Source organism: Bos indicus x Bos taurus, chromosome 14 (assembly GCF_003369695.1).
Source record: "Bos indicus x Bos taurus breed Angus x Brahman F1 hybrid chromosome 14, Bos_hybrid_MaternalHap_v2.0, whole genome shotgun sequence".
Lineage (NCBI taxonomy): Eukaryota > Metazoa > Chordata > Mammalia > Artiodactyla > Bovidae > Bos > Bos indicus x Bos taurus.
This window is the reverse complement of record NC_040089.1, coordinates 34132537-34146019: the sequence shown is the minus strand read 5'-3', so window position 1 is coordinate 34146019 and position 13483 is coordinate 34132537. Positions and strand designations below refer to the sequence as shown.

At 41.3% G+C, this 13483-nt stretch overlaps 1 protein-coding gene across 4 annotated transcripts in view; it reads left to right on the top strand.

The window, feature by feature from the left end:
• Positions 1 to 12477, top strand: part of NCOA2 (nuclear receptor coactivator 2) — a 285061-nt gene extending 272584 nt beyond the window's left edge. For 3 of the 4 annotated variants that reach the window (XM_027561153.1, XM_027561154.1, XM_027561152.1), the window contains 5 exons: positions 39 to 276; positions 2419 to 2596; positions 3419 to 3617; positions 7495 to 7584; positions 8638 to 8933. In XM_027561153.1, the coding sequence (XP_027416954.1) occupies positions 39 to 276; positions 2419 to 2596; positions 3419 to 3617; positions 7495 to 7584; positions 8638 to 8649 (717 nt within the window). In that variant the 3' untranslated portion in view covers positions 8650 to 8933. Of the gene's footprint in view, positions 1 to 38; positions 277 to 2418; positions 2597 to 3418; positions 3618 to 7494; positions 7585 to 8637 lie in introns of all 4 variants that reach the window. The other variant, XM_027561151.1, reaches the window with a different exon arrangement.
• The last annotated feature ends 1006 nt before the right edge of the window (positions 12478 to 13483 follow it).

Genomic DNA, 13483 nt, shown 5'->3' with positions numbered 1-13483 from the left:
CCACGTCTTCCTCCGTGTATTGCCCGCCCCCATTCCAGGCACCTATTAACGCCCAGATGCTGGCCCAGAGACAGAGGGAAATCCTGAACCAACATCTTCGACAAAGACAGATGCATCATCAGCAGCAGCAGGTTCAGCAGCGAACCCTGATGATGCGAGGGCAGGGGCTGAACATGACGCCCAGCGTGGTGGCTCCCAGTGGCGTGCCGGCAGCCATGAGCAACCCCCGGATCCCCCAGGCAAATGCGCAGCAGTTTCCATTCCCTCCAAACTACGGTATGGGACCTAGACCCCCACCACCTTCCACCACTCCTTTCTTCCCAGGGTCCCCTCACTGTCCGGAGTCACAGCTCTTTGTGTGGATCCCAGATGAACCTGGCTAACCAGGGGATGCTAGGAAACCCGCAAGGGCAGCTGGGGCTCATCAGGAGTCCCCAGGTCCAATGCAGTATCTTCCCATCTCTCAGCTCAGCCACTACCCTGTCTCCGAGCACAGGTCTTACTTTAAGAATAACCAGACTAGGTGGGCACACGGAGAGTGCCAGTTGTGTGCATAAGCGTGTACACGTCTGTGTTTACATCCATGTCTGTAAACACTGGTGCACGTGCATATACTTTAGTCTGCTTAGACAAACTGGTAGATACAAATGTTGAAAGATGTATATCCTTTAAGTGTTACAGACCTTCTATGACTTGAGAAAAATAAAGGCTTCCCTGGTGGCTCAGATGGCAAAGAATCTGCCTGCAATACAGGAGGACCCGGGTTTGATGCCAGGGTAGGGAAGATCCCCTGGAGAAGGGAATGGCTACCCACTCCAGTATTCTTGCCTGGGAAATCTCAGGGACAGAGGAGCCTGGCAGGCTACAGTCCATGGGGTCGCAGAGAGTTGGACACAACTAAGCGACTAACACTTCCACTTTCAATATTACATCAAATCTTTAATGAATTGATAATTCTTCAGAAGTGCCTTACAGAAACCACAGTGGACTAGCTCTTCATTGTCTTTGTATTGATTTGTTGTTTAATGTCAATCTTAAGCAACAAGCATGCTGTGTCATAAACATTAATATTTGTATGCATGTCATATTCGGTTAATGGTTGAATTATTGATAAAAGTTAAGTGTTTACATCAAGGTTAACATTCAAAATGACTCTCCCCATCTCCCACCAGAGTTCTCTAAAAACAACTACCCAGTCTTTGTGGTGCTTGAACCTCACATCTCCTATTTCTTTCAAGACCCAGAAGGATAATGTACAGCTTTTTCCTGTGTGATCTTAAGTTTTTCTTTCATAGCTTATTAAAGTAGTCATTAAATATGCATATTTTACAAGTCTTCTAGGCAAAAATAGGATTACCTTAATGTCATCCCTGAAATTTTCTAAAAAGCTGCCTCCTTTGTTTCCCACCTCTTCCTCTCTTTCTTTTTTGATGATTTAAGAAGGTCTGCTCAAAGTTTTCTTTCCTTTTAATGTAAACACCATTTGCCTCTAAACTGACCAAGAAGCTTACATAGAGTTTTTCTTTTTCTTGTTAATCTTGTATAGTGCAAAAGTATCCCAGATACTTGTATAGTGTACAAGTAATTTTATATAGTGTACAAGTAATCTTGTATACTGTAAAAGTATTCTTTATGAATACACAGTAAGCTAATCATGAATGCACTTACTTTTTTAAATTTTGTATTTTTTAGCCATATCATGTGACTTGTAGAATCCCAGTTCCCTGATTGGCAATCGAACCCAAGCCCTTAACAGTAAAAGTGGAGACTCCTAACCACTGGACTGCCAGGGAATTCTCATGGTCACTTATTTTTAAAACATAGCTATCTCATCATACAATAACGTAATTTAATAAAAAAGTAGTCAAGTGTGTTGATTTTTTTAGAGAACCAAACTTTAATCCAGTTTAATCTAATTGTAGTGACACATAAACATTGAAAGACTGTTTCCAGTCAAAGAGAAATATATACATTTGACCCATTGTTGATTTGCCAGGGATATGGGGCAAGAATGGTATTTTCTTTGTCTTTAGTCTCCATAGTTAATATGTCTCCTGGGCACATCTCTAATTACCATAGAGAACCAAGGTATGAAGAGTTTTTCTTCATGCATTTTATCCCAACTTGGAATCTTTTTTAAATGTGTATAACTTACCAGCACAAGATAGGGTATTTGAAAGTAATTTTATTTTTTTAAGAAATTTGTTTTTATTTGAAAGATAATTGCTTTGCAATATTGTTTTGATTTCTGCCATACCTTAACATGAATTAGCCATAGATGTACATATGTTCCCTCCTTCTTGAACCTTCCTCATGAAAGTAATTTTCTTTGTGTATTTGATTTGAATGTTCTCTTTTGTCCCCTGCCTCAACGATAAAACTAACAGCCTCCTTGGGATTTCTGTTCTGTCTTTTAAGGAATAAGTCAGCAGCCTGACCCCGGCTTCACTGGGGCCGCCGCACCCCAGAGCCCTCTGATATCACCCCGGCTGGCGCACACCCAGAGCCCCATGCTGCAGCAGTCCCAGGCAAACCCAGCCTACCAGGCCTCCTCGGACATGAACGGGTGGGCGCAGGGGAGCATGGGCGCAAACAGGTATGCTGCGTGTCTGTGTCTTTTTGAAACGATCACCAGGCAATCTTTCTATAGCCCGCCTGTCTCTTTTCTGGAAAGTTCTTCTTTGTTCAAGCAAACAATACCAAGTAAACCTCTGAGTAATAAGCCAATCTGCTTTTCCTAGAGCAGACGTTACCAGAATTTACCAAACCCTAGCTTAATATTTTTGCCTTGGGAGTAAAAGGAACCCCACCCCCGCTACCACCACCGCCGCAATAAGGTAGCACCCCCAATGTATGAGAGCAAGTGCTGTGGAGGCAGTGGCCTGGAAGCCACCTTCTTATCGTGTGTACATACTCAGCTGCTTCAGTCATGTCCAGCTCTTTGCAGCACTATAGCACAGCAGGCTCCTCTGTCCACGGGATTCTCCATGCAAGAATACTGGAGTGGGTTGCCATGCCCTCCTCCAGGGGATCTTCCCAACCCAGGGATTGAACCCGCCTCTCTTACATCTCCTGCACTGGCAGGCACGTTCTTTACCACTAGCGCCACCTGGGAAGCCCACCCCCCCATCAGTGCAGGTAATAAAAGCAAACAGAATCCTTGTCTGGTGCAGACATGAGAGTGCAAAGTGTCCCTCCAGACTTTGTCCACCACCCCAACATGGTGATGTTGGGGACAGGTCAGAACGCAGTGACCCCTGCAGCTTGGCTGAGCCCTTCCCCTGCTGTCTCTGATCTCACCATCTCCTGGCCATCACCCCATGCCCCACTCCCCGGGTTCTCTCAGCCTAGGTTTATTCATCCTGCCTCCCTGTTTGCCCAAGGGCTCTAACATTGTAATTTTTCACCGTGTTTCTAGCATGTTCTCGCAACAGTCCCCTCCACACTTCGCACAGCAGGCAAACACCAGCATGTACAATAACAATATGAACATCAATGTATCCATGGCGACCAACACAGGCGGGATGAACAACATGAACCAGATGACCGGACAGATCAGCATGACCTCAGTGACCTCCGTGCCTACGTCAGGGCTGTCCTCCATGGGTCCCGAGCAGGTGAGCACCCCAAAGAGAAACCACCCTCAGTTTCTTGATTGCAACTTTTTGTCTGTTTCTGCTATTAAATGAGTCTTTCCATGTGCTTAACATCTGCCATCAATTCCCACATTTATTTTGAAGAGTGTTTTTTCACCTTACCATCACTAGTGTTAGTGCAATTAACAGAAATACGTGTTAATGATGAAATAAACACAAAAGGATCTCTGACAGCTCAAAGATCTTTAAAAATATTTCTTAACTAACTTGTCTTCTAAATTTTTCTCTTATTTGAAGGCTTTTGCAATATCAAAAATGAATGTCAAAAAATGGAGTGATGAAATGCACTTTCTTAAATAGTTATATTTGGGGATTTTCAAGAACTGATGTTTTTTCTCCTAAACATAAAACCAGGTGAAGGGAGCTCCCTGGCAGTCCAGTGGTTAGGACTCTGCTTTCACTGCTGAGGGTGCAGGTTCAGCCCCTGGTCAGGGAACTAAGATTCCACAAGTCATGCAGCATGGCCAAAGAAGGACGGGGTGGGAAAGGATCGTTGGTCTACTTTGCACTCAAAAAAGTAAACCTATAACGACATAAGATACAATGGTCATCTGAGTTAAATTCACCCATTCCAGTCCATTTTAGTTCACCAATTCCTAAAATGTCAATGTTCACTCTTGCCATCCCCTCCTTGTTTAACCACTTACAATTTGCCTTGATTCATGGATGGACCTAACATTCCAGGCTCCTAGGCAGTATTGCTCTTGTTTGGAAGAAATGGAGTAGCCATAATAGTCAACGAAAGAGTCCAAAAGGCAGTACTTGGATGCAGTCCTAAAAACGACAGAATGATTTATCTCTGTTCATTTCCAAGTCTAACCATTCAGTTTCACAGTATTCCAAATCTATACCCTGACTAGTGACGCTGAAGAAGCTGAAGTTGAATGGTTCTATGAAGAATAAAACCTTCTAGAACTAACACACAAAAAAAACGTCCTCTTCCTTATTGGAGACTGGAATGCAATAGTAGGAAGTCAAGAGCTACCTGGAGTAACAGGCAAATTTGGCCTTGGAGTACAAAGCGCAACGGGTCAAAGGCTAACAGAGTTTTGCCAAGAGAACGCACTGGTCATAGCAAACACCCTTTTCCAACAACACAAGAGAAGACTCTACACATGGACATCACCAGATGGTCAACACCGAAATCACATTGATTATATTCTTAGGAGCCAAAGATGGAGAAGCTTTATACAGTCAGCAAAAACAAAACCAGGAGCTGACTGTGGCTCAGATCATGAATGCCTTATTGTCAAATTCAGACTTAAATTGAAGAAAGTAGGGAAAACCACTAGACCATTCAGGTATGACCTAAATCAAATCCCTTGCAATTATACAGTGGAAGTGACAAATGGATTCAAGGGATTAGATCTGATAGACAGAGTGCCTGAAGAACTATGGACAGAGGAACATTGTACAGGAGGCAGTGATCAATACCATCCCCAAGAAAAAGTAATGCAAAAAGGCAAAATGGTTGTCTGACAAGGCCTTACAAATAGCTGAGAAAAGAAGAGAAGCAAAGGAAAAAAGGAAAAATATAATATTTGAATGCAGAGTTCCAAAGAATAGCAAGGAGAGATGAGAAAGCCTTCCTCAGTGATCAATGCAAAGAAATAGAAGAAAACAATAGAATGGGAAAGACTAGACATCTCTTCAAGAAAATTAGAGATACCAAGGGAACATTTCATGCAAAGATGGGCTCAGTAAAGGACAGAAATGGTATGGACCTAACAGAAGCAGAAGATACTAAGAACACATGGCAAGAATACACAGAAGAACTAAACAAAAAAAGATCTTCATGACCCAGATAATCACAATGGTGTGATCACTCACCTAGAGCCAGACATCCTGGAATGTGAAGTCAAGTGGACCTTAGGAAGTACCACTGTGAACAAAGCTAGTGGAGGTTATGGAATTCGAGTTGAGCTACTTCAAATGCTACAAGATAATATTGTGAAAGTGCTGCACTCAATATGCCAGCAAATTTGGAAAACTCAGCAGTGGCCACAGGACTGGAAAAGGTCAGTTTTCATTCCAATCCCAAAGAAAGGCAATGCCAAAGAATGTTCAAACTACCACACAATTGCACTCATCTCACACACTAGCAAAGTAATGCTCACAATTCTCCAAGCCAGGCTTCAACAGTACATGAACTGTGAACTTCCAGATGTTCAAGCTGGATTTAGAAAAGGCAGAGGAACCAGAGATCAAATTGCCAACATCCATTGGATCATCAAAAAAGCAAGAGAATTCCAGAAAAACGTCTTCTTCTGCTGTACTGACTACTCCAAAGCCTTTGACTGTGTGGATCACAACAAATTGTGGAAAATTGTTAAAGAAATGGGAATACCAGAACACCTGACCTGCCTTCAGAGAAACCTATATGCAGGTCAAGAAGCAACAGTTAGGACTTGACATGGAACAAAAGACTGGTTCCAAATAGGAAAAGGAGTACGTCAAGGCTGTATATTGTCACCCTGCTTATTTAACTTATATGAAGAGTACATTATTTGAAATGCCAGGCTGGATGAAACACAAGCTGAAATCAAGATTGCTAGGAGAAATATCAATAACCTCAGATTCTCAGATGACACTAACCTATAGCAGAAAGCAAAGAAGAATTAAAGAGCTCCTTGATGAAAGTGAAAGAGGAGAGTGAAAAGTTGGCTTAAAACTCAACATTCAGAAAACTAAGATCATGGCATCCAGTCCCATCATTTCATGGCAAATAGATGGGAAACAGTGGAAACAGTGACAGACTTTATTTTGGGGGGCTGCAAAATCACTGCAAATGGTGACTGCAGCCATGAAATTAAAAGACGCTTACTCCTTGGAAGAAAAGCTATGACCAACCTAGACTGCATATTAAAAAGCAGAGATAATTACTTTACCAACAAAGGTCCATCTAGTCAAAGCTATGGTTTTTCCAGTAATCATGTATGGATGTGAGAGTTGGACTATAAAGAAAGCTGAGTGTTGAAGAATTGATGCTTTTGAACTGTGGTGTTGGAGAAGACTTGAGAGAGTCCCTTGGACTGCAGGGAGATCCAGCCATTCCATCCTAAAGGAAATCAGTCCTGAATATTCATTGGAAGGACTGATGCTGAAGCTGAAACTCCAATACTTTGGCCACCTGATGCAAAGAACCAACTCATTGGAAAAACCCTAATGCTGGGAAAGATCGAAGGCAGGAGGAGAAGTGGACAACAGAGGATGAGATGGTTGGATGGCATCACTGACATGATGAACATGAGTTTCAGCAAGCTCTGGGAGTTGGTGATGGACAGGGAAGCCTGACATGCTGCAGTCCATGGAGTCGCAAAGAGTCGGACAAGACTGAGCAACTGAACTGAACTGAAAGACATAAGAATGTTTCTAATATTATTATCTCTGTTGAATTTCTATATAGAATGCAAATGAAAGTTAATTGTGAAGGCAGCCAGTGTATTTATAGGGGCTTCTCAGGTGATGTTAGTGGTAAAGAACCCACCTGCCCGTTCAGGAGACCTGAGAGATATGGGTTTGATCCCTGGGTGGAGAAAATCATCTAGAGAAGAAAATGGCAACCCACTCTAGTATTCTTGCCTGGAGAACCCCATGGACAGAGGAGCCTGTCAGGCTATAGTCCATGGGGTCGCAGAGAGTCGGACACAGATGAGAGTGAGCGCAGCACGTTTTCACGTTCCTCCACACTCCCCCCAGAACTTGCATGTGGGAGACTAGATAAGGGGAGTGGCATTCTGCTCCTGGAAACAAAGCAGAAGCTTGGTGGGTGGCTGCTCCCCAGTAGGCGTATGGATGTCTCTCAAGATAAAGCCCCGTGCTGTCCTGTCGCCCTCAGGTGAATGACCCTGCTCTGAGGGGAGGCGGCCTTTTCCCTAGCCAGCTGCCTGGGATGGACATGATTAAGCAGGAGGGAGATGCATCACGGGTAAGAAACCAGAGAAATAAACCCGCGGCTGTGAGTATTCCATAGACTAGAATTGGCACAGACACATTGTCAGCCAGTAGGCTGAGGAGAATTGTGTAATATGGACTTCCCCGGCGGTCCAGTGGCTAAGACCCTGCCCTTCCAATGCAGGAGCCACATGCTGTGCAATGCAGCCAAAAAGAGAAGGAAAAAAAAAATCTCATTTTATTGGATATACAATGATGTTTGTGTGAGTAATTTTTTATTTAAGCTCATTTTAATTGAGCTGATGGTGGCATATGATTTAAAAACACTCATTTTGCCCCAGAATGGAATTATAGCAAAGCAAAAAATGAAATAGCAAAGAATTAGGCGTGTTAGCACAAACTCTGATTTCTTTTTGTTTCTGAATTGTAATATTTGATTTTCAGAAGGATGAAGAGGAACTAGCTTCTAATTGTTCTCTCTCACTTAATTAAGTCTGAGTTTATTCTAAGGGGAAGGCTACTGCAGGTCAGATGGTGCAGGGCGTTCAGAAGATCTAGGGTGGACTCCCTGGTGGTTCAGTGGCTAAGACCCCACTCTCCCTTCATTAAGCCCAAGTTTATTCTAAGTGTTCTAGATTTCATTTTCTTTAAGCAGCAGCCTTAAAATCTGATCTATATTATTTCTTTATCATCTTAAACACTTTTTCTAAGAAGAGTGATATTACTGTGTCCAACTAAATCTTGAAACAGTAGAACAGTTAGTACTGAGAACCCACCTGAGTTGGGAGCCTGGTGACAGGCCTGTTAACAAGAGGAAGGGCTCTCAACAGTTTGGCACAGGTGCTGGGGCCTCTTAAGGGAGAAAATGTTGTCCCTAGCAGTAAGTAACTATTTTCAAGTTCTCTCTTAAGTGACAAAATGTAGAATTGATGTTGAATTTCCTACAAAACAAAAAAATAAGTGAGTGTAACCTTTGTGGTTGGGGTTATTTAAAATGGCCAAGTAGTCTGATGTTTTCATGCTGGGCCTCATGATGGTTTTACCAAAAATTCTGAGCCATGACAACTTTCTCTTTATTTTCCCGCAGAAATACTGCTGACACTGAAGGTAGCTGGTTGCTTCTTTCTTCAGCTGACTGGGCTCACTTGCTCAAGACACTTACCAATCTGGAGAGCTGCGTCTCTTCGTTTCGACCCAACCGACCTGCCATCCAGCCCTGCCCGAGCAAGACGGGCTGACGGCCGAGTCCCTCGGCTCCTCCTCCTGGGGGAGCCGCCTGTCGGGTTGACAGATGGTCTGCAGCTCGCGTCCGGACAGTTGTCAGTCTGTTCACTGCATTCACCTTAGTGCAACTTAGATCTCTCCTGCAGAGTAAATGTTGACAGGCAGACTTCACACCCGTGTCAGATTGAATGTATCTAAATGTATGTATTTAAGGAAAACAATCCATGCTCTTGTTCTCTTCCTGTCTGGCTCCAGACACTGGTTTCTTGCTTTGTTTTCCCTGGCTAACCAGTCCAAAAGATTAAGATTTCATCTGGGGGAAAGAAAAGATTAAAAAAAAAATCAAACTAAAGATGTTTTAAGCTAAGCCTGCCTCTGGGATAAGCAGGACAGACACCGTGGACCGTGCCGTGTGTACAGACATGCCCAAGAAGTGAAGACCAAGACATCGTAGTTGTATCTTTGTAGAAAGCTCTCAAGACGGTGTTGGAAAGCATTTCCAGTTCCTTGAACAGATGAAAAAGAGCCTGTGGGAGGGCTGTTAACATTAACAAGTCCTTCTTCCTCTTTTTTTTTTCTTTTCAATTTCTTTGATTCAAACCAAACTAGTTCGCCCAAATCATGAATCAGAAAGAAATTGATTTCCAAATTCAGTTTGCTTTAGATCCATCAGAAGCTTGAATCAGCGCCTCCTCTTCCATCTGATCCTTCCCTTCTCCCTCTACCTTCCCCATTCTCCCCACTTTTTTTTTTTTAATAAAAGCAACAGAAACCAGGTAAGCCCTTTATTATTTCCTTCCATGTTTTGCCAGCCACTTACCAGCCGCTAACTCTGAAATTCCAGAAAAAATGCATTTACTGGAAGGAGAGGAGCAAAGTTAGTACTCGAAACCCATCAGACTTTGGACACCTGCCTGGGAAGTGTGTTCATTCTGTTCCCCGCGACACTGGCCCCCCACACGGGAGAAAACCACAGTGTGCTTAAAATTGACCGCAGGCATCAGGACAGAGTTCACCTCCGCCATGTGTCTTTTATTTTGTTTTTTTTAGCAGTGCTGACTTAATAAGCCGAAGTTTTGTAAGGTACATAAAATCCAATTTATATGTAAACAAGCAATAATTTAAGTTGAGGACTTAAGTGTTTTAATTGTGTAATTTTTTGTGAGGTATACATATTGTGGAATCGAATCCAAAATGAGGTACTTCAGTGTTACAATTAGATATCTTCATAGCAGTGTCTCCTGAAAGTGTTTTGTAAAGGCTCTCAAGGCCTTGATTAGACCTAATTTGTAGACTTAAGACTTTTTATTTTCTAAATCTTGTGATTCTGCTCATAAGTCATTTATCTATCTGATATGCAGCCGCTGTAGAAACCAATTCTTGATTTTTATATGTTTATATTCTTTCTTAACCTTAGGAAGACTACGTGTTACTAAGCAGGCCACTTTTCTGGTTGTTTTTCTTGCCCACTCTGGTAGGGGAATAATCTTTTCTTAATTGGCATCAGTTTCAGACAACTGTAATACCAAGAAACTGGTGACCTTTTTTGAGCTATTTCTCCCCAACTCCTAAGACACCTACTTTCTTACCTAAATTTCAGAATGATGTCTTTTTGATGTCTAAAAAGCAAAGCATTTTATATCTCGTCAGCCAGGCCTTTTAGGAACAGAGAAGTCTTTTTTCCTTGAAATCTGCTTGTTTTTTTGTGGAAGGGTGAAAAATAGACAAACTACCCCTACTCATACGTGTCTCTCTATATGGACAGATTACGGAAGTATAGAAAGAGATAGAGCCCAAAGATAAATGGTTAAGTAGACAGTCTGAAAGCATGGCTCCATGCTAAAGAAATGTTCTGGGAAATCTGCATTTCGCTACTTTGTTTTCCACGTAGGGGGTCTCACTACAGGAAGGTGGCCCAGGAACAGCACTTGATGGGGGCCACCAATTCACAGTCCCCCCCCTCAAAAGGCTCTGCTTTTCTCAACCAAACCATTGGGTCGCCCAACTGTGGTGGAGGAATAACTCGGGCGGACATCAGCCCGAGCTCAGCGTCCTCACTGGCACCACGAGGCTTATGTCACACTTGGTGTCACGTGACCACTTTCCAGTTGATGTTTAGAAACATGTGAATTCGAATGACTGGAACTTCACAAGAGAGAATGGAGTTTAACCTGGATTTGTCTGAGTTGGAAGTCCCTTTCCACGGGAACCCTGTCCAAAAACCCCTGTGTACCTTCTCTTGTTTGACCTTCTGCCCGCTGTGTTCTGTCAGTCCCAGTTCAGACAGATCTGATCTGCAAACCTGCCATTCCGGTAATTGGGAATAACTCATAATCATTGCCATTTTGAAGGAAGAGAGATGATCAGTTCTCTTACAGCTTAGATCAGGTCATGGGTTTTTTACATCTAATTAAGAAAAGTCAGTGAAGGAATCCTCTGATCACATTGATCATGACAGAAGCAAAGGCCAAACCAGTCCCTCCATGATCAGTATTTCTCATGGTGTACACAATAAACTTGTTAGACCGAGTACTCGGTTTTCGTTTAATAGAACAAATAATCAGTGTTTTACTTATATTACTAAATGTGAAAAACACATAATGTGAAAAGTATACATACATTAACTTGGTTGTGAAGCTCATCTACGTGTTCATGTAACGTGGTAAGTTGAAAAAGTGAAGTGAGCTGTTTTCCTGCAATGAATTTGTTGGACTCAAAAGATGAAGATGCCCCCTCCCACGTGTATCTCTCATGGCCTGTAACCATTGAAAGCAATGTTTTTGCAGTTTATATAATGCAGTTTTTAATCTGTGTGTAAAAACGGAGTTCCTATGGGCTTAACACATGAAATGGGTGGCACAGATCCCCTTGCAGAACCCAAAGATACACAATCAATTTTGAAATGCAACTTAAGCCATTAATTGTTGGTGTGAATTTAAAATTTTCTAGTATTTGTATGGTAGTATGCTGCCTCCGAGCAAAGCATTCTCTGCACAAAAGAAAATTACTGTAGTGGCTTCGATTTTAATTAGAATTTTCTCCCTGGTGTTTCTTTATAGACTAAAACGAAACCTTTTAAGTTTCTTACTACAGGTAAAAGCTATGTGCAAGAACCTCAAAATGCTAAAATCTAGCATAATGCCTTAGATCTGTTTTTAAGTCTTGTATATTCCTACATAGCTGTCCGATGTATTATATTTGTATAGTGAACTGTGTACAATTTTTTGAATAAGTGCATCATCACTTAAACTTTATGTTGTTGAATGGTGATGATGATACATTTCTTCAAACATTTAACTGTCTTTTTTTTTTCTTATGCCATTTGTGGTTTTATTTGTACAGTTCCTCATGAAGTTGCATCTGAGATGTGTGTATATGAAAAGATTATCCAAGGGTAAAATTAAGCAATATATTAACTATGGTTCTTCAGGAGAAAGCTTACAGTGCTTCAGGTTGTGATTTATTTTCAAAATGGAGTTGACTCCAAACGTCACTTTGTTCACCTGCATTGATGTTTGTATTTCTAGTGTGAGCAGTTTATGCAAAAGGTAGATATATTCAAGAGAAATTTTAAATACATTTATGCAAGTTAATATTGCTTTGCTGATGCTATTTGCTTATTTGATGTTAAATAATGCTATTGTAAATAAAGAATTCTGTTGTTATTGCATCATTTAATAAATTTTAATGCCTTCGGGTTTTACATGGCTTTGAAGATTTTCTTGAGTTTATATTATATCCTCATTCACAGTTGCAGTTAAATATAAAATTACCTGACTTGCCATTTAATAATTTCTTAGACTTATACAGTAGTTGGCACTGTTCTCAGCATGTTAACATTTATTCTCTCAATGTCCCATTTTCTAGATTTTCTGAAATCTGAAGCCTGTCTGAAGTCTGAAGCCAAGAGGGGTGTGTCTTGCTTAAGATTATCTGACAACTTAATCGCAAATAGAGGTGGAATCTAAATGAATCCTAAATGATGCTATCACCTCTCATTCCTGTTTCTCAAAAAACATTTATGAGAATAACGCGGGCTTCTTACTGGTTTATTAAGGTTATACCTTACACATTAGAATAATCATGATGGTTTTAATAGGTTGGCTTATTGGTAGTCAATAAGCAATGCAAGTACAGTACTTAAAACCCAGGTCATAAACTACATGAAATAATAAATCTGGAATTGTATTTTTTTAAATATACCAAAACCGAAATGAATGATGAGAAAAATCTATGCTAGTCACCATATTAACAAAGTAAAAGAAGAATTTAAAAAACATGATTAACTTAATACACTGTTGGATAAATTTGCATAGGATAAATTTCAGCCCCCATACATGAGAAAATCTCAAGGAAAAGTAAAGCTTCTCGGCAAAGTGAATGCCCTGAAGTTGTTTAAAGTTATTTGATACAATCCCCCTGTGACTTCATGGTGAAATATTAAAAGAATTGAAATCAGAACAAAATAAGTAGCCCACTACCCATGCTAAGAAATAGGTTATCAGGACTTTCCTGGTGGTCCAGTGGCTAAGACTCTGAGCTCTCAATGCAGAAGCCCCAGGTTTGATCCCTGTCCGGGAACTAGATTCCACATGCCTTAACTAAAGATCTTGCATGCTGTGACAAAACCGAATATCCTGTGTGCCACAACAACTAAGACCCAGTAAAGTCAAATTAAATATTTAAAAGACATGGGTATCACTGGTGGA